At 45.6% G+C, this 24,213-nt stretch overlaps 4 protein-coding genes across 5 annotated transcripts; 3 read left to right on the forward strand and 1 right to left on the reverse strand.

Moving 5' to 3' along the window:
- Window positions 1-74: 74 nt before the first annotated feature.
- Window positions 75-2,360, forward strand: Mos (proto-oncogene serine/threonine-protein kinase mos). Its single transcript, XM_076315044.1, has 4 exons — window positions 75-342; window positions 421-611; window positions 701-1,083; window positions 1,139-2,360. Exons 1-4 carry the CDS (start codon window positions 170-172, stop codon window positions 1,442-1,444), a joined length of 1,053 nt encoding a protein of 350 aa, XP_076171159.1. The 5' UTR covers window positions 75-169; the 3' UTR covers window positions 1,445-2,360.
- Window positions 1,189-3,470, reverse strand: LOC143148585 (U6 snRNA-associated Sm-like protein LSm5). Its single transcript, XM_076315051.1, has 3 exons — window positions 2,067-3,470; window positions 1,787-1,983; window positions 1,189-1,593 (listed from the first exon to the last, which is right to left on the reverse strand). The coding sequence occupies exons 1-3, from the start codon at window positions 2,110-2,112 to the stop codon at window positions 1,561-1,563; spliced, it is 276 nt and encodes a 91-aa protein (XP_076171166.1). The 5' UTR covers window positions 2,113-3,470; the 3' UTR covers window positions 1,189-1,560.
- Window positions 3,471-3,717: 247 nt separating this feature from the next.
- Window positions 3,718-22,978, forward strand: LOC143148578 (uncharacterized). 2 transcript variants are annotated; one of them, XM_076315042.1, is made up of 6 exons: window positions 3,718-4,971; window positions 12,425-12,533; window positions 19,333-19,665; window positions 19,843-20,075; window positions 20,582-20,899; window positions 21,672-22,978. In XM_076315042.1, the coding sequence occupies exons 1-6, from the start codon at window positions 4,679-4,681 to the stop codon at window positions 21,895-21,897; spliced, it is 1,512 nt and encodes a 503-aa protein (XP_076171157.1). In that variant the 5' UTR covers window positions 3,718-4,678; the 3' UTR covers window positions 21,898-22,978. The 2 variants fall into 2 exon arrangements, with proteins under 2 accessions (XP_076171157.1, XP_076171158.1); XM_076315043.1 differs by having other exon boundaries at window positions 20,582-20,760.
- Window positions 6,302-11,117, forward strand: LOC143148580 (uncharacterized). Its single transcript, XM_076315045.1, has 2 exons — window positions 6,302-8,847; window positions 8,912-11,117. The coding sequence occupies exons 1-2, from the start codon at window positions 8,632-8,634 to the stop codon at window positions 9,386-9,388; spliced, it is 693 nt and encodes a 230-aa protein (XP_076171160.1). The 5' UTR covers window positions 6,302-8,631; the 3' UTR covers window positions 9,389-11,117.
- Window positions 22,979-24,213: the final 1,235 nt, after the last annotated feature.

The following is a 24,213-nucleotide window of genomic DNA, read 5'->3' on the forward strand; positions in this document are numbered from 1 at the left end:
TTACACGCTGCTCTATTTACACGTTACAACGATATTATTCATAAAATTCTTGATCAACGTTCTTCGTTAATATCGACAAATTTCTACAAAACTTTGCGTTACAGTTACACACTGTTTACTATTGTCTGTTCGCGTCCTTGTCGTTTACTTAAAGCCTATGTAACGCTTTATGAAAAAAAAAGGCGCTCATTTCCGTTATAATTCTGATGAAGTAACAAGAAACGAGACACACGTACGACATTACTCTCTGTTAAATAGCAATCTCAACATGGCTTCACCGCAAAGATTGGCAGTGAAATTGTGTAATATATCGCCTCGTGCGTTCCGCAATGTGGAGAAAAGGTAATGCTGTTGCGGAAGAAAAAAACAAACGAATTTAATTTCCGTTGTTCGAAAGCGTTTTATATTATATCGTTATAGACAATTTTTAAGTCCAAAGACACCAAACGAGAATACTTGTAAACAAAATATCGAAAACAAGGGCCATATATCGCCTTTTAATATAGATACCCCTAACAGAAAGAAAATATTGAAAGATGGTCTTCCAAAGAAACATGGTACGGTGCTTGGGTGTGGTAGATTTGGAACTGTATATAAAGCTTCCTATAAAGGTAAAATATGTAACCTTTGACGAGTAAGTTTCTAGCACGTTAAACCGTATGTAAGATATTTTTGAGAATGTCGATTAAATGTTCAATAGGTAATCAAGTGGCAGCTAAAGTGGTACAGACAAAAAAGTACAACAATGTATTAATGTCTGAACAACACGCTTCTTTCTTAAGACACTCTAACATAGTGAAAATTTTGATGATAGAACAAGGTGCTTCTATATCTTTAATAACAATGGAATTATGCGGTACTAGTCTTCAAGATCGTCTGGACAAATCTGCGTTAACTAAAAACGACAGAGTGCGCACGCTAAGAGGCATAACGTACGCGTTACAATTTTGTCACAATGCAGGCATTGTACACGCCGATGTTAAACCAAAAAACATTCTAATGTCTGCAGATGGTCAACCGAAGCTTACCGATTTTGGTAGCTCTGTACTAATAGGAGAGTCCAACGACACTTTTGAATCGAACGTACGTTTATTTTATTTAGTTACGTTACTTTTTGTTAAAGACAACTTTTGTTTAGGGTACACCAGGCTATACAGCTCCAGAGGTATTAAAAGGGAATAAACCAACTCCGGCAGCAGACATTTATTCTTTAGGTGTCGTAGCTTGGCAAATGATTTCTAGAAAATTGCCATTCGCCGGTTTACATTGTCACACGATTATCTATCTGTCTGCAAAAGGGAATCGCCCAGATGACAAAATTATCAACGACGAGTTTAAAGGCGTTTATAAAACATTGTACAAAAAAATGTGGTCGCAAAATGCTACGGATAGACCCACAACTGATGAAGTAATTGATCGTATTTATACATTGATTGCTCGGTAATATTTATTTTGATTAATATTTTCAATTCGAAAATAACATTAATTTTTTCATAGTACGTACGCTTAGATTAATGTTTATACTTTTATTGTACAAAATATAACAAAAAGGATGTTATTTTACGTATCGGGCATTTCTCCACCAGGTACAAGCTACAACAAAAATATATAAACAACTGTCAAAATGCCCTAATTCCGTTCTATAAATTGATTTTGATCCTTGCAAAGAGAATGATCAGTTTTATACGAACACAGATTGAAATACCTCGATAAAACTGGATCGAACAATTTTGGTATACCCGATGCGAACATAAAAATTGGTTACTTGCAAACGTTAATTACTAACCATCGTGATATTGCTTCCATTGAGCAAAATTTGATCGAGCTTAGTGACCCTTCGTCCTTCGGAGGTTGCTTCGCTTTCCGTCACATCTTCGAGCAGCATATTTACAAAGTCATCGAAACCTAATAAAGTGCCGACAATTTCTTTGTCGTTTTTCATAATAATGTGTATCCGAGAACCGATGCATTTGTCAACTAACTCTGTAAATTCATGCTGCGGGTCAGTAAAGTGTTCAAAGAACAAAGTGAGGTTATAAAGACATTGTAAATAAAATATATCTTACCTAAAGGCAACAAAGTAGATGGATTTGTGCTAACAGAACTCGTCATAGTGAAAGTATTACCAAGGTTGCGAGATAATTAAAAATCAAAATAAGAAGGTGCCGACATATGACTTCTATTTCATCAAAAAATAGCGGGAACGACACTCGCTCGACAATAATATGTAAACAATATTTGAAAATCTAGCGACGCCTACGATACAGAGAGCAAACTTGTGGACTTCCTTACCGACCAAATTATTGTATTCGGTTACAATGTTTAAAATAAACACTCTATTTTATATTCTTTCCTTTCAAACGAAACATCTTGCATTCATAATACACATTACTTTCCTTAATTCGTACAAACAGTCTTGTAAGCGAGAGTCGTAGAAGATAGTTGTCTGTAAATTCTAACAAAGAAAGTTCATCGAATGGAAGTTCAAAATTCGATTGAATTTTTAGCCCATCGATTATTACAACTTTAAAGCGTACGGTATAGATATCATCGAATGCACAAATATTAAATGTACATTGTTTAACTGTACATATATTATTAAAGACGACTGTTGTGCCACCTATGCAACGCAATGCCCGAGCAAACCGATAATGCGATTAACGCCCTAGGAAGTGTAGGGAAATTGTCTAGAAAATATTGTACACCGTGGAGGTCGGTAAATCAAGATCAAAGTTTTGGTCACCAGTTGGTTTTCTCCGGTAAACATTAAATCGGTTCGATAAACCCACCGCGACGGACAATCGCAATGTCACGATGTTCTATTACCGTTCATGAGAGACAATGTAGAAAACTACGATCAACCGACTCAATTATCTCGTAGACCGCTCTCGCAGTCGCAGTGTACCGTCCGACGTTCCATGGTACGATGCAAAACAGATAGAAAGAATTTGCTCCACTTAAACACGGACTAACCTCACTTCTAGGAAAAACTTTCGTATCCGATGACTCGAGGAAAAAAATGATTTCGCTCTTTAAATCGATCGATCGTAGCTCGACGACACGAGGTGCTTATTTCGATGGGATTAGAGTTTCCAAAAATAGTGGTTGTTCTCAGAATGCGAACCGTTCGCTCGGGAGAAGGTCGAAGGCAGAAGGCCAAAGGATCTACCTGTGACCCGTTTCCAACCAAGGGACGTTCATTGGTCAATGTCGATGTGTACCTGCGGCGAACGCGCAGTAGCGCGCAGGTATACGTGCATCCTTTACCGTACGCCCCTTCCTTGCGAAAGGACGAAGCGGCCCCGCTGGTTCCCGTTACGGCAGACTTCGGTTGTGGCTCGCGAAAGAAAGGTGGCACGACGGAGAAAAATCTGTGCGAAGAGAGTTAAAATCACGCGATCACCAGTGTATCGCGTACTCCCGTCGCGGAAAGTGGACGATTCCGGATAACTATAGTGTACGTGTCGCGTTGTTCACCGCGCATAGTCCGTCGCGAAGAACCACCCTGCCTCCTAATTACTTTAATCACGAAGGGGCGAGCCTATTCGGCGCGTGTGCTCTGTGTCCGGCGTTTCTCGAGAGATGCACGGTGCAAGGTGCACATTCGTAGAATCATCCGACGAAAATGGCGGCGTGAATCTCTATTGGTGATTGGACTCGTCGATCGTTTCGTGACGGCGAATCGAACGGATTCTTTGCGCGATCGTTGAAACGTGGATTCGTCCATGACGAGGATACGTCCTGTTGGTTTCGTTAACGGTGCAACTTGTCGTAGATTCCTCGATACCAGCCGCGTTGGTGCTCGATACATCGAAAAAGCATTCGAAGAACGCAGAGAAGCTGGTAAGATCCGTGACACGGTCGGTAATGCGTGCAAACGCGCGAACGAACGTAAAAGGTCCGTTACCCTCGGTATTTCGCGCGGCGTCACGGTGTTCGTTACCCCGCTGGAAATCGAGAAAGTGTGGAGCGACGATTTAAACAGCGATCTCTCGATAATCGAGTGTTACTTAAACGTCGGCAGCGATTACTAAATCTCGTGGATCACGGTGTCACGGTGTTTGCGATTTAAACAAGAAATCGGGACAGACGTGTAAGTTAGCGACGCGCGATGAACTAGAACGAAGCAACGGACAATCGTCGAAGTCGAACAGCGTGTTGGATACGGTCACGCTCGAATGGGGGGTGACCATTTAAAAGGTTGTCCGTCGTAGGTACCCGGGTTAATGGCCAAAATAATAGTCGATGCCGGTCAACGCGCAAGAAAACGAAGAAAACGGTAGCGGTCGGTATTGAGTTTCGAGGGAAATAATCGGCATCGCGACAGCAGGAATTCTGGTTCGCCGCGAACGAAGGAACATCCGAGGACGTTCCGTGGAAGTGGAAGAGCCACGAGGAGCGAAAGGCGACGAGGAAGAAACAAGAAACAGAGAGAGAGAGATATATACCACGGGATATGAAAATCGGTGGATCGTACGCCTCGAGTCGGACATAGTCGAATGAGAGATAGCAAGAGACGAGGGCTCGTCCGGATGGGAGTAGCAGCGGTCGTTGGATCGTCGGTTCCTTCGGGCTGCTCGAGGTCGTGGCAACGAGAACGAGGAGAAAGAAACGGACGACGCTCGTATTGTTCGAAACCGACCGTGGGGAGATTAAGCGTGCAACGGTCGGTCGAACGATGGGAACGACCACCGGGAGGTACGGTGGCATGGAGATGAGGCACTCGAGGAGCGAGGATTTGCTCGGCGTGATATCCGGCTCGCGTTCCCCGAGCCCTAGCGTGCCTTTGCCGAGCACCGCCTCCGAGGACGACCTGATCGCGGCCAGCGCCCTCCACGAGGCCACCGACTCGAAACCACCGCCGTGTCCCTTGTTGTCCTCGAGGGTCGTCGGAGCGTCCGGCGTACCGGCGGATCGCATCGATCCCGAGGATTCCATACGGGACATCGTCACCGAGAACGATCTTTACAGGTGCGTAGAAAACATTTTACTACCTCCCTCTCCGTTCTCTTCTTTTTTATTTTCCGATCAAGAAAACAAAATCCTCGAATACTTTGCGCAATGCTTGAAAATCGAACACAAATCGCTTTTCGAAAATACATCGTTACTCTTGTATTCTCATTGTAAACGACGACCTTCTTACGCAATTACGCAAAAAAGTGTGTACGCGTCGAACGGTAAGTTGTGCATCTAGTAAAGGCCTTGTGGTATTCGCGATTGTACATTCCGTATAAATATATTTGGAAGGAAGTACAAATTCTGTCTCGGTTTTACACACAATTCGTAATTAAGGAATTTTAAAAATATGTACCCACAAAAACAAAGATCCAGTCGTTGGATCGTTTCGGATCGTCCGAACAATCCTTAATCTTCAAAGGCACGAAACTTTGCAATTTTATTTCAACGGAATAACCTTTACAGTGTAGACTTTAAAATAGAAAAAAGTGTCGGGTGTATCTTACTGAATTGTAATTCGAGAAATACAACGAAACAGTGCGTTGTATCGGGTACGTGGATATGCAACGGTTTCCGCGCATGCGCGCAGCGTAGAGGGAACATCGACTTGTACCATATTTACTTATTTTTGGATTTCAGATTACACATGGCAACAAATCGTTGTTGTCGAAATTTTTCAACCAGCAGTGGTATTTGGGCAGAATATACCGTAATAAATTCGTATATAGTTCGCCGATGTTACGTGTCTAGGAACGTAACATAGTTATTACAAGGACATACGAATATTCGTGTTCGTGGATTTCCATTACTTTTGTAACGTTGGTTGCTCGTTGGTAACTTCTTTATGGAGAAAATCGACGCGTTTTCTGCGTATCGTTCGTAGAAACTCGAACAAAAAAAAAAAGGGGGCGGGGTTTACATCTCGTTTACAACGAATTGCTCGTTTATTTATCGTTAGTTACAACGTATTCGGTGTTTGTCGTTCTCTTGGCGCGTAACTTTACAGACGGGATATTCTATGAATTTCTTACGAGCAGGTTTTTCTATAGGCGTAAGTTTTGTTCATTCGTCGCGCGTCAGAGTTGTCCCGTTTCTCGATCTTTCGACTTTACCGTCCAATGTGGCACGCTTTTTATTTGCGTTACGAGTGAGATCAGCGATTTTTATCGGTTCGTAGAGTTGCAACGCACCGTTCGTAAACACGGTGTCCAAATTCCAAGTGACCGCGTTCGACGTATCGCGGGACTCGGGATCGCTCGGCGTTACGCTTTTATTTATATTAAATGAAAACCACGTGGAAGAGTCGCGAGAATCAAGGCGGTCAAGATCGAGGAAGAAAAAGCGACGAGCGCGAGCAAACGAGATACAGATGTACTATTTCTCGATAATTTACGATGCAGCGAGCTCCTTTCGAAGTCGATATTACAGATTTGCAAGTCGTGCCACCGGAGATCCGGGATTCGATATATAGATGTACGCATGCGACCGTAAATGCGGACGAGCGGGTCGGTTAACGTGGGTTTACGACGATGTCTCGGATTTACGACGGAACGTAAACGCATCGAGTGCGCGCGTACATCCACGCCACGTTCGATTTAACCTGTATATAGATCGATTCGGTTGTATCTTCGACCACCGAACGCGCGAGATACTTACGTAAATGCGATACCGGAGTCGAAACTTTTTTCCGTATTTTCGATCGTACGAGTTTCAAGATCGTTTCGTCGATTCGTCGCGATCTTGGACCGGGGTACCGTAGTTCTCGACCGTTACCACGTTTCGCGAAAACGCACCACGAAAACGGTATCGACCGGAGAAATATAATTTCGCGCGGAAAAAAGAACAAAAAAAAACATCGATCGCGTAGCGACCGTGAACTTTTCACAGTTTTTCCCAGCAACGATCGAAAGAAAATTCAACTCCACCGTGAGGTTTCCTTTCGTGGACCGAGTAACTTTCCTGTACATTCGCAGCGGCGTATAAAAAGTAAATGTACATGCACTAATCGTAATTTAAAGCGGAAACGCTGCGTGCAATTTGCTCCGGAACCGTATCTGGCAACGCGCGATAGAAGCGTGGAAGAACTCGTCGTTTCTGATTCTGTTCTTCCGTTCTGCGGGGGGTTCGAACGATCGGTGAACCATCGAACAACCGCGAACGTTTCGTAGCGCGACAGTTCCGTACGATTTGTTCCGTCGGGCTGAAAATCGCGTTTCTCTCGAGAACGCTCGTAAAACGTGCATAGACGAACTGGTTTCCGGTTCGGTTCAGCTCTCTCGCGTGCAGTTTGATTTAGTCGGTGACGTTGAATCATTGACAAACTATTTCAGTCGGTACGCGCTCGTTCGCTCGTTCGCTCGTTCGCTCGCGCGCGCGCGCTCGCACGCTTAAAAACGGAAAGCGAAGAGCGTTTCATTTTTAATGAAGAAGGAAGGAGTGGCTTCCGTAGGAACTCGCGCGAGCGCGAGCGCACGCGTGTACTCTGTGTTCTCAATGAAAACGGCTTCGAAGGAAATTAGCAGCGAGCCGCGCGTCCGCTTAAAACGCGATTTAATCGATGCAATTAATCAGCTCGCGTTAGTTACAGTAACTCGGTAATTTTGCCTGTAATTAGAGATAACGATTATCGGACAAACCGAAAATATCTTAATACCGAAGTCGAACGCGATACGTTTCTTCGCTGCGAACTTGTTTCCGCTCGAAAGGAGTTTTGGAACGTTCCTCGAACCGGACGATCCGACCTCGGCTAAGGTCGAAGTTCCTGTACGCGAAACGGAACAACGAGGAAAACGAACGAGAATAATGTGTCGCGCGATACGCGCATTATTGGTCCGCGTTGGGTCAGTAACAATGGTATCTGCGTAGAGCGCGTTGCGCAACTCGGTACGTACGCGTTACAACTTTTACCTTGTGGAAGGTAAAGGACAAACGGCGGACGAAAATTGAACGGCGATCGAAGCTGTAACGCGATCTATTTTCGTATTACCTCGCGTCCGTCTGAATCGCAACGATGCACCTACGAAGGGCACTCTACTTTGTTTTTGCGTTTCTTTTTCTTTTTTGTAAATCGAAACACACATCTTCTCAAACGGCTCGCGGAGTTAAAACGTACGTTTTACGAGATATTTGAAACGTTCGAATATCTCCTCGTGTACGCTTTTAAAAAGTAAAACCACGCTTGCGATAAAAAGGGAGACCGCGAGGAGACAGAGCTCGTGCAACGTTCGATTCTTCCCTCGGCCGTTTGTTTCTTATCTCGAACGAAACCCAGAACGTACGACTCGTCCCAGTTGCATCGTTGCACTCCGTGCACCGTATACAGAGTAGGTACCTAATATCGCTGGTAAATACTCGCACGATTCCGTGCGTCGTACGAAGCAAGGATTACATTTTACAAGCTTCGAACGCTAACGTTGTCGGTTGATCGTAAATTGAAGAAAAATATCGTTAAAATTAAAATTTGAGTCGCAGAATGAAATTTGTCGGTTCGAACTTTGGGTAAACGTAAAATTGAAAAGTTTGTCCATGTTCGATTACGAATCGTGGAAGAGAAACGGGCGTAGCCGAATGTCCCGTAAAATGATCGCGAACGAGCGGAGAAGGAGAAGTTGTAACGAGTAGACGATTCGAGGAACGTAGTTTTCGCGAGGCAAAAACGCTCGAAGGCATTCGCGTATGAGACGAGCAGTCAGATATTTCGAAAACACGCCGCGTCTAAATAAAGCGACGTCGCGACTGCAGAGCTCGCGAGGCTTCCTTATTTCGAGTGGAAAGGTTAAGGGAAACGGAGCTGGAGATCGGGGCCGAGTGTCCATCGCGCGTATTTCGGTTGAGGTCAGCTGCACAATGGGTGGACAAAGAGAGAACGGGAGGGGTTGGCCGGCCGGCAGGGTGAGACAACCGAGGTTGTTCGAACGGTTCGCTATCTTTAGCTCTGTTCTTTTCTCTACGATAGCCGACTCGAGGTAGCTGGGCCATCGCCGGGACTCGACGGTACTCACGAGCACGAGTCAATGGTCACGCGTCGTGGAACACGTTGATCGTCGATTCCGATTCGGTGGCCAGGCCAACATTGTACGTACGCATCGGTTCTTCGAAAACGTTGTCACCGTCACCGCAATCGTCCCGGTGGCCGCCAAACGATGCCGAGAGAATTGGGACACGCGCAGACTTTCCTCCGAGAGATTCCTATACGCGAGAAGAAAAAATAAGTTTCTTCGCGAATCGCACGAACGTTCCTCGACCGTACCGAACATCGATTCCTCGATGTTCGACCGTCACCGCCGACAAATTCCTGCTTATTTTTTCCTTCGGACGAAATTGCGTTCGTTATCGGCGATTCGATCGCCGCGAAAGCGATCGCGAAAACTGGAACTCGTACTTTCCTCGGAATTTCTCGTTCGTTTCGAACGAAAACAGTTCGCACCGGTGAAGAAGGTATTTTTCGTGGGACCGAAGAAGGAGTTTCCGATAAGTCGGGGACCGTGCGAATCCCTGGGAACGATTCGAATCCAAGCCCGATCGACCAACGATCACCGAAGATACGTCTCGCCAAAAACGAAAGCTATTTTCGGGTCACTCGTGGACTGTATTTTTAACGTCGAACGAGCACCGTAGTTTTCGAGTATGCTTCGAGATTACATATTTTCGTTTTCGAATTCGCAGACACGTGTACCGGTTCACGGTTCGGTTTCTTACGGAGAAACTTCCAAATCTTTCCCGGCGGTGCACGAAACGCGTTTCCGTTGGTACGTGTATTTACGATTTACGAGCGTCCACAGCCACCCAAAGTGTCGAACGAGGTAAAGAATTGGGAATTTGGCAATCGATAGTCGGTTTACTTTTTAAACGTTGCTCCGTCGATTCACCGTCCGTTATTTTCAGCGCGCGGTTTCGACGGATTATTTATTTATTTATTTATTTATTTGGAGCAACCATGCGGTAAATTCCAAAGGTGCGGCCGAGAACCATAAACCTTGCGCGTTAGCGGTTTATCGAACGCGTTAACGACGAATTTCGTTGCACGCGTTCGCGATGGAAAAAAAATTTCACCCGTGCTACTCCGAAAACGCGCGAAAACCAGAAGCGTGTCTTCACTTTCTTTTATATTCGTCGGACGTGCGCGATCTCTCTCGAGTAAAATAAATCCAACGCGTACTCGCGCGACGGGAGAAAATCGGGCAACGCACCCTTTTCTGGTCGGTGCTCCACCTTTGGTCACGGTTGTCCGGCATTGTTGACCCTTCCACCGAGATACGCGATTTAGAAAGTTCGAACGAAAATTTTCTTCGTCCGAACGTCCGCTGAATATCGAACGTCGTAAGAATCGTGAAACCGATTCGTTGGTACGCGCGCGTTCAATTTCTCCGGTGATGAATTGGAATCGACAATGAGTTACGAGCGATCGTCGACAATAGTATTTATCGCCGGTCGTCAATTTTACTTTTCTCGTGTCAGCCGTACGTTACGCGTCGCGAGTTTGCCCGCGAAAAGTACGAAAGCGAAGAAATACGCGAAACTTGTACTCTTTCGACCCGATGCGTCGATACGAACACGGTTATTTACCATTATTACCGTTGTTGTTGTTGTTGTTGTTGTTCTTGTTGTTGTTATCGTAACAAGTGAACGATAAAAATAGATACCGATGTTCCTCGAAATGACGTAATCGCGATGCCGGTATTCGTGCACGTTGACGAGTATACTCCTGGAATCGATACGGTTAAATTCGCGATGTCAGATTTCTACGCGATAACGATCGTTGCTCGTGGACTGAATCGAACGTCTCGCGGGTTCGAAAATATTTAACGTTGTCACGAACTAGAAAGCGATAAGATAACGATTCGTAGAATTTCGCGGATTTCGATATCTTCGTTCGAAGCGTTTTGGACAGATTTATATCCGGTACGGTGAGAAGTGTCGGAGAGCGATCCGGTGCGAAAAAATTAGTTCGCAATTGGATCGGTGAATCAGCGCGTCCGGTTTCCAGTAGACGGCGATCGGGGGTTCCGCGATTCGATTCGATTCGATTCGATTCGATCGGAGTCGAGTCGAAGCCGGAGCTAGCTCCGGATACGGTCGATCGACGTTGGTCGCTATCGATTGCGATCGAGTCGGATCGTCACCTTCGAGGCTGGAACGGATCGAATTACATCGGTCGCGTATCGCAGGTTTCCAGCCGGAGGAGAATTCTCGCGGTCGAGAGATCGGCGAGGAACGTCGAGGAGCGGGCATCGGGACCGGTGCCACGGAGCAGAGCAGAGCAGAGCAGAGCCACCCGGAAGAGACACGAGAAGATCACCTTAGGATCTCGAGACGGGCCCACGGGCCCGGAGGCCCGCGTCGAAGCAATCGCGAAAGCGAAAGTCCTACGGCGCTGGAGAAGAGAATGGACGAGCGTCTGCCGACGGGTGTGCGAGTGTCTGTGACCGAGAACCACTCGAAGAGGAAAAGAGCCGGAGAGAGGAAGTTTTGGTGGATCGGAGACCGCGCCGAGGATACGGACGCAGAGAGAAATCGAGCGGGCCGAGTTTACGAGGACCACCGCGGGAGAATCGCTCGACGACGACCACCGACCACCGCCATGGCCGAAAGGTCCTCTTTCTCGAACGACTACCACCGATACACACACAGACACATACACACACATATATATATATATATATTCCTCGTTACGTTGCTAGGATTGCGTGGGACCCGAGCGAGTTTCCGGTTTCCAAACGGCAGATCTCCGACGAGAGATCGCGCCGCGACGTTGATCGAGCCAAAGGGGAATCTTACGTTTAGTGAGAACGAAACGGGGGAACCGAGCGCAGAAATCGTTTCGCGCGCTCTTTCGGCCCTCCTTTCGCCTAATCTCTTTCACGAGCTCTCTCGCTTCCCGTGCGACTCTTTTAACGCCGGATCTGCGATTTGCTCCGAACGAGAAAGCAATCTGCCTCCTACCGAGCGATGCGTTCCCTCGTTCGTTCGTTCTTCGTAACCCAACATATTGTACCGACTCGCTTCGTAAGTTTTCCCTTTGAGTAAATTATATTCGAGGAACACACCTAGCCACGCAAACTCGAGAAACAGGGATACGTCCAAGATGTTAAACGTTGGGACGGTTCTTTCCGAAAGTGAAACATTTTTGCGTTCGATTCGATTCGTCTTCCATCGAACGTTCGTCGAGGACCAACGACGAAACTGTACAAAAATTGTGAATCGTTTCTTCGATCGTATCGCGAGCAATGTTTCGCTGCGTCTACGACGTCGAGAGTACGGTCTTGTTTACCTGCGTCGTTCGATCTACCGGTTGGCCGTGCAGAGCGCTCCTCTCGAAACGGGTCGTTCGATCGTCTCGTTTAGTCGCGGCGAATCGAAAAAGCGTTCCATACCGAACACCCTGTACGCATCCCACGGATCGTGCAACGAAAATGCCCAAACACGCACCGAGGAGGTACCCGATTGATACCGTGTTTCTTGTTCACAGGTTCGTGTTGTTCAAACGCCACTACGACAAATACATCGCCCTCTCCGCCAAGTACGAGGAAGCCAAGGGTATCGCGTACTATCTGGAAGAACGTTATCACGAAGTTAAGGTAAATGAAACGAATCGTTATCGGGAACCAAGTCCGAATCGTATCGAACTCGAATCCGAACCGTACGGGTTCCTTATCGATACGCGATCGTGAGAATCCGGTTCAGCTTCCGAAAATCGCACAGCGTCGGACCTGTTCGTCGATCTTGCGCGTCGCTCGGTAATCTTGAAAAATAAAGTGGAACGAGTTCGTCTTTCTTAACGTTTAATTGCAGTAGCGCCTCGATAGGTGCAAGAAAACGAGGCTGCCAATTTCGAGAATCATGGAACGATCTGGGTAACCAATCCAATGCCCCACTTACGCTACGCTATATATCCATCCCCGCTTCTTATCCACGCTTCACTTCTCGCGTAATGCTCGCTCCTTTGCCAACGGTGTACTTCTGTTTCCAACGGAAACTTCCACTTCCTGCGTCGATCGTTCGAAAAATGACTTTTGTCGTTGAACAATGACATTGAATTCCTTCCACTCGACGAGACGATGCAACTGACTAGGTTCGCGCGCAAAGTAGATACCGAGGTACCGTATTCACTCTTTGTCGTTGGAACCTAGTTCGAGTACACGCGAACGAATTTCTGTCGGTTCGACGCGTAGAACAGGGAAAACGGGCCGAAAATAAGTTCGGTTGAAATTCGCTCGGTCGTTCGGGTGGAAAAAATGTCTCCTTTTTTTTTACAGTCGAACCGTTCCAAGCGACCGATAAAACTTGCTCGAAAAGAATTTGGAAATTTGTCTCTACCACGATACTCTCCTTCGTTGGACGCAGACCATCGGGAAAGTAAACGTTCGTCCCGATAGTTTCGATAGGTCTCTCGAAGACGACGCGTAACGCGAGTATCGAAATACCTCGCCGTGTGAAGAGAAAATAAGCGTCTCCCTTTGCGACGCGTTAACGTCGGGATGTGTTGTAAAAATTGCACACCGGATACATCGAAACGGAGACCCTAAATACTAAAACGCGACGAAGCCGGAAAAGTGTCGTCGATCGTTGCCCGCGTCTATCATTGGGGCAAACTGGCGCGGTAAAGAGGAAGTACGACGAAATTGGCGTCGGTGTTTCGTAAATTTGAATAAAATTGAACGGGTTTGCGGCCCTCGGAGCAATCGAGGTTTCAACGAAACAATTTAACCACGGATGAAACGGTGTGAGCAAGAGCCTACCCGAAAGAAATTGTACGCGATCTTTTTTGATTTTCTTCGCGATTTTTGTCGCGTTTAACGTTTCGGAGGTGAGCTTCGTCGGTGCAGCGTGCATCGGCTGCCGAAGACGAGTAAAATTCTTATCCGGATAAAAATATCGAACGACGACGAACGGACGAGCACCTTTTCATCCGTTGTTCGTTTAGCGAAAATTAGAATTGTAAAACGATGAAAACTTATCCTTCCGATCGAATAAAATTTTATCGATGTCCGTCGGGTGCGCACATTGTAAAGTTGGTATTATCGAGCGAACGCGTCGAACGCTCGAAAGGGCTTTCACCGCACCGCAACCCACCGATCGATCGATCGATCGAACGGACGATCACTCGAAACGTTCGATTCAAAAACGAAGCAAAATCGGTTTCGAAATAACGTTGCGACCGAACTTGCTGAAAAATGCACAGAAATTGTTCCGCAAGCGGTACGTAATGACGCAATTAATTCCCGAGACGATCGTAACGGAGATGGGAGAGTCCCTCTTCCGCGATCTTGTTAGACGGATAGATGTTATCTGAATGAAAGAGCTTGCGCCCGGAGTGAAATCAAGTCTCGCCTGCTCGCAATATTATCCGCAAAAATGTAGAAGAGAAAACTGGGCTCTTTCCGCGGGAGAGATTGTCTGAAAAATATGTATCGATAAGATGCAACTCCTATCGACGGATACGAAGAGAAACTTTTCTAGCAAACGAAGAGACGACGACAATTAACGATTACGAGGAACTAAAATAAATAATACGGTGTCGATAGAGATACGAAAGTTATTATCGGTGCTCGAATTGAATTCTTGTTCGCGATACGATATCGTCGGAAGAAAAATCTCTTCTCGGCAGTGATACGTTCGTTCCGCTGTTCTGAAAATGTTCGTGCACGTCCAGCAAAGTATACATCGTTGAACGTTGCTGTCATCGTGGTCTTAAACGTGCACGATTCGCAGGTCACGGTCTCTGCGCTTCGCTCGCCACCGTGCTCTTGATTCTCCCCGAATGGCTTTTAGACATCCCAGACCTCCGTAGGAAGAATTTCCCATATCGCCTCGAAGGTCTCCAATGTTTTCCTACGGCTTCCACGAGCACTCTCTGCAAAGAAATTTGATACCAACGCTCTGCTCCGTGGAAACAGAGACTTTACTGTTCGCTAACGTGGTTAACCTAATCCGTATCGAACAAAGATCGTTTCATACGGTCTATGTTCGATCGATTCCATATCTGCGTCAACTATAGAATTACAAAGAGGAATACCGGTTCGTCTCGTCGCGCAGTTTCAAAGTTCGATCGCTGAAGTTCAAAACGCGTTCTATTTAAAGCGAAATGTCGCGGTTAACGAGTTCACGGTCCACGCTTGTAAGCGGGAATACCGCTCGAACGCGAAGAAAATCTTATCGATTTTTAGCCGAAAAGGGGAACGGGCAACATTCTTCTCCAATTGCAAAAGTTTCGAATCGAACCGTCCGATCGAACAAACGACGCAAACGAATCACTGTACTTTGGTATCCTCTTTCGTCCCTCGGTTGTATCCGTCCGAAGGACGCGGACAGGATTCGAAGGATCGCTGTCCCCGCGACGTACCCACGTTTAATACTTCGAGAATAGATTTCGTCGAACGATAAATCGTCTCGAGCCACCTGTGAGTCGGTTGGACCGGGAACGCGTTAATCTCGGTTGTAATTTCTCCGTGGACGGTGTTTTCGGACGGTTGAATCGTTTCCGTGAGATCCTCGAGCGTTTCGTTTGCCTTGTCCTGGATTTACCGTACGGAATCCGAGCAAACATAATCCGTCTACCTACCCCGGCCTTGTTCCTCGGGTTCTTTGGATTTACGATACGGCAATCGCTACAAAGGCCCGTATAAACTTCACCAAATCTTCGAAACCGTTGTTAGATTTTCGAGTACCGTCCGTTAAACCGAATCGAGCATCGTCGAAACGGAACAGCGTACGTATCGAAAAAAGTCACATCCGTATCGTAAATCCAGTCCCTGTCGCGATTCTTAACGGTAACTACGATGGTGTCGACGCGATCGACTCAACGGACCTCCCGCCGGTTCACCGGTCGTTCGTACCGCATTCGCCGGGCTTTTATGAATCGTAATTCGTCCAAATGAATCTTGGCTGTTAAATTCATTCTCCTTTGGAATCGACGGTGCAACAGTAACGATAAACGTTATCGACGAGAAATCGCGAAAAATGAAAATAGTTGTCTACGCGTGTCCGGCACGGTACAAACAAGGTCGAGGATAGAAGCCTCCTCGTTCCTGGAATTCCTCGCGTTCGATTCCTTTTTCAATTTCATCGCGATCGAAGCCGATCCATTCGAGAAGAAATTTAAATTTCTACCATTGTACGCCGTATTACCTTCGCGTAGAGTATCCCGCAGATAATTACCGTACGATACGCTTCGCAGTTAAGGGAGTACATGTTGCAAAGCCATAAAGAGTGCTTCTTGCGAGCGATTTTCTCGATGCGAGAGAAATCCGTCTTTTCGGTCGTAAATTTTGTTTCGCCGCTACCATTGGTCGTTATCTTCTTCGATACGAAATCTCGATCGATAGAGAAATAACCTTTCTCAACAATTGTCGAATCTACGTTGCATCCGGAGGAATTCTCTCCGGACGTTTAACGACGCGTTGCATTTTTCTCGTACGTACGATCTTTCCAACGGGACATTCTTGACAATACTTTGGAGAATTTATTGAAAAAAATATTTCTCGGTGAAGCGTACAGCCGTGGACGCGCGGACTGAAACGATCGTCGATCGGTTTACCCGTAACTTTGATCATTTTCGAAACGTTCTCGTTATCGACGAGAATGTTCTTCGCGGCACGTATACCCTCCGAAGAGTTTAAAAATCGGGTCTGTGAGAGGATCGAGGAAAGTGAAAGACACGAGGAGAATCGGTTTATCCATCGGGGCGAAGCCTTTTGATAAAAGAAACTAGACTGTTGCTCGGTTGTTCGGTTGCTCGGTTGTTCGGTTGCTCGGTTGCTCGGTTGCACCGGTTTCCCCTTGGCCTTCCGCTCGCGGTGCGACCACTTGTACGTCTGCCTGACCGCTCTCCGTACACAGGATTATTTGCTCGCGATAACCGGGGAGAAGCTAACCGCAGGAACCAGAACCGAGTCGTAGAATCGCAACCGGGAAAAACGAAACGAGAAACGAACGAAATACGTTGACGTTTCGTTAGTCCGCTTTTCCTTCCGCGGTCTCGCGTCTTGTCTTTCGACTTGTCTCGTTTCTCTCATTTTTTCCCCGACTTTCTTCGGTTTCCTTCCACCACCACCGCCACCGCCACCGTGGCCCCCTCCTTTTCGCCTCGCCTAGTCTCGCACCGCGACCAGGGGACCGCGAAACTCTTCGGCGTATGCTCCAATCTAGCCCGTAATGGCGTTCATCAACCTCTCGAGGCTCTGGCTTACCCACCTAGCTTGACCTACAATGCAACATCTAGCGCGATGCTCGAAGCTACCGAGTCGTCCAAAGCCGGGTCCACGTAAAACCTTCCAATGGCTGACGATCCCACGGAAATTGACCCATCGAAGATCGTTCCGAGGTATATGAAGTTTGCAACGCACGGTATTTCGCTACCGCGTCGATCGGCTCGCCGAGATCTTCTCGAGGATCGCGTACAAGTATACTTGTCGGACGTTTAAGGAACACGAGCGATTGTTCGATGAGCAATCGAGATATTTTTAGCTACCGCAAACGGGTTTACGTCACTTTCGTGACGTAGGGTAACGCTAGAGACGCCAAGAGGACCGTTTCCGCTTCGTTATCGATACGTTCGACGAACGAACTAAATAGTCGAAACGATCTGCCGATCGGCCGATCGGAGTTCGCGAGAATTTTCGTAATAAAACTCGGCGAGAGCGACCGACTCGATGATCGGTCTCTCGTTGACTTTGAACAAATATTTGTCGCCGACCTAGAATTCCGACGCGACCAATTTCTGTCGCGTCTAGTTTTCCAAGATCCCTTTCACTGTAACTCTCGAGTCCAGTGTTTGATCCGAACTAGGTCGACGACCCTCGTTTTTGTTCCGTTGGCTGTTACAAACTTCCGTTGTCGTAGCTCGAAATTGGTGCTTCCGTTACAAGTGTGTGGACTCGCCTTAAGGGGAGGAGTAGCGATCCTCGGCGTTCGTTCGTTGTCGTCTCGTTTGGAGCGGTGTTGCGTCCAGTTGGACGTAGGTTGCCAGTGATGGCCAGCGTTTGCGCGAGAGGAATCGAAACGTTCAATGACAAACTGGTCGGTCGTTTGCGCGCGACCAGACGCGCCCGATCGACGATTTATGATTAATCGCTTACGCAACTCGAGGGACGAATTCTACCCGATCGCGACTGGCTACGCGCCAACGCGTCCTCGATCTTTGCCAATTATTTTATTTCGTGTAAAATGCTCTCCTTCCCGTCAAAGGTGGGATCAGCTTCGCCGCGTAAACCGTCTACGGATATCGTTTGTTTTTCTCCACTGGTAATGGAGATTGCGAATAGCGTTTCAAAATAGATACACCTTTTTCCTCGATAGTTGCATCGAGGAAAGAGATAAATATTTACGCGAACGATCGCGATCTTCGGTTACGACTCGTTTTCCTCGGTACTTACGAGTTTTATCGTCGAAGAATTATCGTTTCAAAGCTCCGTACCAACGGTACTGGAACAGAAAACTATACGAGCCTCTTAAGTACATCCGAATGAAAATCATCGGTATCTCCCACGGATAAGATAATCGTACGCGTTGTTCCAGATATACGAGCTTGTGTATTCTCCATGACTCAAAATCGATTCGATTGGGCACCAGGTACATACGTTTCCACTTGTGCGGTGGAAGAACGATTCTAAGAACAGAGGATCCGCCGCCTTTACACTGCCAATGTTCGACATTAATTTTGGGACGTGTATTTCGTAGGAAACACGATACCGTGGACCTTTCTCGCATGCAGCGAACGCAATGGACGCATCTCGACGCGATCACCATGAAATTAGATGCAATTCTAAAAGTACGATCCGCTCGATCCTCCTTTTTAATTAGGTTTATTATCGTGGTGAACGTTCGTCCGTGAGTACGGTGTCCGCGTTGCTGGTTGACAACCACTGGGTTAGAGATCTTCCTTGAGATCGCGTCGATCGGGTCTAGATCGCGGAAGAAAGAAGTCGTCCACTTATCTATTTTCTTCGAGCTGACGCACACTTTTTTAAGCGTACAAAGCGGTCCAAAGGTATATCTCGGGACAATCGTATCGATTGATTTATCGATCGGATAGACCTCGAGTGCTGCTTCCTGTAATTAACGGACAACATTTGGCGCGATTTCTACCGAATAAAAGTCTTCCAGGGCCGTCTCTGCGCAGCATCGAACGACGCGTAGCCATTGTCCGTTCGCTTTACGATAGATACGCGCAATCTGCAAAGAGATTTCGATCTCGAATCGCTCGAGGAGGAACTCTCTTTCGCGAAATTTTTGTAAACGGATAAAAATGATTTTCGCTATCGTTGCACTCTCGAGGACTCGAGGTTAAAGGTATCCTTTAACCGATCGTTCGAGTTTAGCCAAAGTACTCGGCTGTACTCGCATCACCGATTGTACATCTTGTCCGTTTTGTTCAAGGCCGAAAGGGACAAACTAGAGGAGAATCTATGGCTTCTAGAGAAGCGTCTGGAGGGTTGCGAAGCCGAGCTTCGCGGGAAAGAGGACGAGCTCTTTCTCCAACTGGAGCGGAGTCTACGGCTGGAGGAAGAAGTGGACAGAGCTAAAAGCGACCGAGACAGCTGCGTAGCGGTGCGGGATCGTCTAGACAGACAACGCGAGGTGGCTTTGCGTCGTCTGCAGATGCAACTGGCGCAAAACGAGATTACAAGGCAAACTCTGGAACGAGCTCGACAGGACGTTGTCAGACAGGCTACTGTTATCCGTGCCGAGCGAGATGCTCTTGAGAGAGAGGTGAGAACGCCACGGCGAACAGCTACTCTCCGACCCCGACCTTTTCAAATTTCTTTCGCTTCGAAAGTTCGTTAGATTCGATCGAAGGATCGAAGGATGAACGCGTTCGGGAGGTCTGTCTTCCGTGCGCGGTTTTCTTCGACCGTAGCTTTTCAACTTGTCTTTTTCTTTCTTCAGAATGAAGTATTAAAGGAGAAGCTGCGCGCGGAGCAGGGCGAATTGGGAGAGGAAAGACGCAGACGAGAAGAAGGCGTCGCGGCCCTGACGCGAGAAACGATCACTCTGAGGCACGCCGCCCGTCATCTTCGTGCAGCGACTCTTCACGCTACATCTTGCCGCCGTCGCCGGCGATGTTCAGTTTGTTTGTACGCGAGACGCACTTTTGCGGAGATCGATGACTATCGCGACGAGTAAGTCGATCGCTCTTGCGATCCGTTCGCTTTCTCCGCTTTCCGTGGTACGAAACGATCGTTGATATTGAAATGTTTGCCGATATTGTAAGTAATTCTCCTCGGTTGCGAGGCGAAACTAGTTTCGTCTCGAAGGACAAGCTTCCGCCTCGAAACTGAGAATTATTACCGTACCTTCGTCGGATGTCTCAGAATCGATATCAAAATAAGCGCCACTGTGGCGTCGGTACTCCCAAAGACTCCCCGAGCTCTGGGGGAAAGCCGGGAGCCTTGTGGGATTTCCCGTACCGTTGAGCATACCGTGTGAGGAATCTGCTCGCTGTCCGATGCCTCGATTCTGAGACACCCGACGAAGCTAACTGCGACTCCAGCGAAACGTTAAAATCGTTTCCCCAAAGATCGCGACTATCGCTAAATAAGAACTAACTTTAGAATATTTTAGAATTATACGGAAGTAATGACAGGACTGGTCTATACATTGGCTGTATTGTTGGTGAAAATTTTAGCGGCAATCTATTCAAGTGCCTTCAAGCACCGCTGCAGGATCTGCGTACTTGGTTGCGACCTAACGCCACACCGGCAACATCGTCGTCGCGTGCACAGAGGACCAGTTCGCCTTTGGCGGATCGAGAAATAAGCTTCATCGATGATTCCAGCGTGGACAGTAGCGCCGGTGGGAGCAACGGTAGTAGCAGCAGTACAACTAGCAGTAACAGTGCCTCGGACGACGAAGCGTATCCGAGCACTCCGGTCGCTGAAATCTCGCTTTCGTCGGCCAACTCTAGCGCTCCACCTACGGCCAGAGCCTTTTCTTCCGATTCAGGGTTCGTGTTCGAATCGTTCGCTACTACATATCGACGCGTGGTCTATCGGTCCGAAGAAAGAATCGAGTCGGGAAGGACGAGGGGACTACCGACCGCCCGTCCCGATATTCTTCTTGCCCGTTCCATTGAACGGTGGCTGCTAATGGAATCAAGCGTATCGAAAATAGCGTAGGAACCCGATCGAACTATATTTGCTTACCGTTTCTTCGTGAACGATTCTCCGCTATCTGAATCTGTCGTTTCTTCGATCGGATTGTAGTTACATTCTTAATCTTGAATCGCGCAGTCGTAATTGGGAGACGATCGATCGGTCAAACGTACAGGCCCCTACCGTATCGGCTCCTCCCATTCACCACTGTTCGATTTCTCATCGTTTCGATAAGCTTCACCGTTGTGCTCGAGACACGCTATAACGGGAACGCGTAAATCGCGCACGATCCGCCCAACAGTCGCACGATCGAGAACATTTTCGGGCCATTTCGTGCCAAATTGAACTTGTTTTGGATTTGGTTAGAAATTTGATTAAAAATCGTTGTTTTTTTGCGAGCTCGAAACGCGTATCAAAGGATTCTTCGATACGAAGAATTTTCGAGTCGGGGACTATCGACTCGACAGCTATTTGAAAAATAGAGTTCTACGAGATTTTTTTGGGCGATTTTAGCCACTGTTGAGAGAACATTTTTAAAATGTGAAACGTAAAAAATTGTAATCCTATTCGTCTCCCTTACGGACCAATTTTCAAGAAAGACAACTAACGATTAATGTTTTTCAGGTTCTCTTCGGAGATCGGAGACCGAAGATCACGATGTTACGAAAACGGGGGTAGTAGCACCAGCAGCAGCAGTGGTAAAAGCAGAAAGATCAGCGAATCGCTTAGCTGCAGCGAGCCGGACGAGCAAAGCACAGCAGGATTTAATCGATCGAGATGGACCTCGTCGTTTCGCAAGTTACTCGGACGGAAACCGAAGACCAAGTCCACGTCTGATCGTCCCTCGTAAAGAAACGAAGACTGAGAACCGCGTCGATGCGTCGTGCACGAATACACGTAGTGCGAAATCACCGTGAAATTTAGTGCTCCCGCCCTTTTTCGGCCTCGTCGTTGATCCATCGAAATTCTATTCGCTTTGATCCGTGAAACATTCCACACGAATATCGTTCGAGAGATACAAACCAATTCGATACTGCCAACGTATTGATATTAACGCGATCGCGAAGAGATACCTTCCTACACGAATTTCGAGACATAGCACTTGATAAAAACTTATCCTCGCAAATGATCGTATCTCGATCACTTTTACTAGTAGTTTACTTTTCCGTATCTAATACACTTTGGCTGACTTGTCGACCGTTATAACTCGTCACATTACGTAGGAATTGAATTTTAAACGATCATTAGTACGAACGATCGATCGAATTGAATTGGGTGCGTACGCAATGTTAAATACAAAAGAAAGTATGTTGAGAGAATATCAGAGTTTGATACTAAATTTTTAAACGATTTGTTTCCAATTGGACAACGAATTGACGTTATTCTTCGTAACGTGTTTTAGGTTGTTGTCTTTGTACTGTTATTGTTAGGGTGACTGTTGTCTTATTAGCCAAAGAACATAGTACTTTTATATGCGAACGAACGGTTAAACGTAATCGATCGATGGCAATTTGATTCTTTAGATAGATCGTATAACTACGAATGTTGAACGTTTACAATCCTTTCTAGTGTCGAGTGAAATTTTGAAAATTTTTCCATAGCAAAGTATTATCTGAAAACTTAAATATGTTTTTGTATACAATGGTATACATATAGGTACGTTAAAACCAAATAGATAAAACTGACTCGAATAACGAGTTTCTCCTAAAAAGTTGTTGTGTAATGTAACGTACACATAATAGAAAAATTTGATTCAATTATTATGGAAATTGAAAAGAATTGAATTACATGCACGAATTGAGATGTGTAAGAAGAAATTTAAACATACATTAATCTGCATTTATCCAACTGATTATGTATGGTATAATTTGTGATTGTTAAACACCTGACAATTTCGCATTCAGGGTAATAATAAATTTTTACTATCTCTACTGAAAATTTTATTTTATAATCGCTCTAAATATTAGGAAAACATTTCGGTTAGAATTTTGGTTGATTTCCTTTATAACTTATGCTCGTAAAAAGTTATTACACATTTTGTACATATTTTTATATTCTATTTATGATTTCCATATAATAGTTTTTACAAATTCATGAAAAGGATCCTATGTTAAGTTAATGCAAAATTCGTGGAAATTTTTAATAAATAAAGCACCGAACGTAGAAGAAATATAATATGCAGTCAATTAACAATTTCCATTGTCAGTGCACAGAACTACCAGAGATATTTACTATTGAATTTACGTTTGTACTTTAAATTTACAATTTTCTCTGAAGATTACTAAAATTTTTGTATTAATTAACGGGTAAATGATTTTTCCTATGGTCAATAAAATTACTTGTTAACTGGAAACGATTACACATTACATAATAAAACAGAATTCAGTACGATTATAAAATTTCTAAATGACTGCTTATTTCGCAAAGAAAATTTACCATGTTCTGCGTTATTTCTATACTTGTATAATCTTTTCACTTGTCAGAAAACCTTGTTACATTAGCGCGTATAACTTCGTCCCTTTATGTTGTGTTTATAAGTCGTCAGACTTTTTCTATGTAATTGATTAAATTAGTCGGATATTTAATAATTGCATCGTGCATACGATACACTAACGCTTTCGTTTCGAAAAACTCAAAATACATACATGTAGTTAGTATCTACTGTCCATGTCTATCACTGCATGGATAGTTGTCTTATACATTTACCATAATATGGATATATTGTTAGCTCCGTATACACAGCCATACTTACACACAAAGAAGTATTTTTTTCCTCCGAGTAAATTAAGTAACTAAAAAATTATTTAAAAAAAAAAAATGTATCCTCCCATTGTGAATTTCAAGTAAAATCTCAAATTTTGTATTAAATTTATTATAATGTAGATATGATCGAAAATTATACTATAAGTTGTTAACGAATTACTTTAGAATTTTATCAAAAATTTCGGTCGTTGTATAAATTCAACTGCAATTGCCATATGGTCTACCTCATCTGGATGTGACAGTGTTTCGAAATACATGGTACGATACAAAAGGATTCATTTGTTTTTGGGAAAAAATCAATCAAACATGTACAATCAGTTTTTTTTTAAGGAATCTTAATTGACTAGAAGAATAATTCTAGAGGCACATGAAATACACGCGCACTCAAATAACAAACTCACGA

The sequence above is a fragment of the Ptiloglossa arizonensis genome, chromosome 6, assembly GCF_051014685.1.
Source record: "Ptiloglossa arizonensis isolate GNS036 chromosome 6, iyPtiAriz1_principal, whole genome shotgun sequence".
NCBI lineage: Eukaryota > Metazoa > Arthropoda > Insecta > Hymenoptera > Colletidae > Ptiloglossa > Ptiloglossa arizonensis.

Bases quoted from the DNA above. Each gene is read 5' to 3' on its own strand.
- Mos (XM_076315044.1), top strand. From the start codon at position 170: ATGAAAAAAAAAGGCGCTCATTTCCGTTATAATTCTGATGAAGTAACA. The intron at 612-700 runs GTAAAATATGTA...AATGTTCAATAG, and splicing joins ATATAAAGCTTCCTATAAAG to GTAATCAAGTGGCAGCTAAA. The intron at 1,084-1,138 runs GTACGTTTATTT...ACTTTTGTTTAG, and splicing joins ACGACACTTTTGAATCGAAC to GGTACACCAGGCTATACAGC.
- LOC143148585 (XM_076315051.1), bottom strand. From the start codon at position 2,112: ATGACGAGTTCTGTTAGCACAAATCCATCTACTTTGTTGCCTTTAG. The intron at 1,984-2,066 runs GTAAGATATATT...ATGAATTTACAG, and splicing joins ATCTACTTTGTTGCCTTTAG to AGTTAGTTGACAAATGCATC. The intron at 1,594-1,786 runs GTTAGTAATTAA...TTTTTGTTGTAG, and splicing joins ATGGAAGCAATATCACGATG to CTTGTACCTGGTGGAGAAAT.
- LOC143148578 (XM_076315042.1), top strand. From the start codon at position 4,679: ATGGGAACGACCACCGGGAGGTACGGTGGCATGGAGATGAGGCACTCG. The intron at 4,972-12,424 runs GTGCGTAGAAAA...TCTTGTTCACAG, and splicing joins ACCGAGAACGATCTTTACAG to GTTCGTGTTGTTCAAACGCC. The intron at 20,076-20,581 runs GTAAGTCGATCG...TGAAAATTTTAG, and splicing joins ATCGATGACTATCGCGACGA to CGGCAATCTATTCAAGTGCC.
- LOC143148580 (XM_076315045.1), top strand. From the start codon at position 8,632: ATGAGACGAGCAGTCAGATATTTCGAAAACACGCCGCGTCTAAATAAA. The intron at 8,848-8,911 runs GTGAGACAACCG...TCTCTACGATAG, and splicing joins GGGGTTGGCCGGCCGGCAGG to CCGACTCGAGGTAGCTGGGC.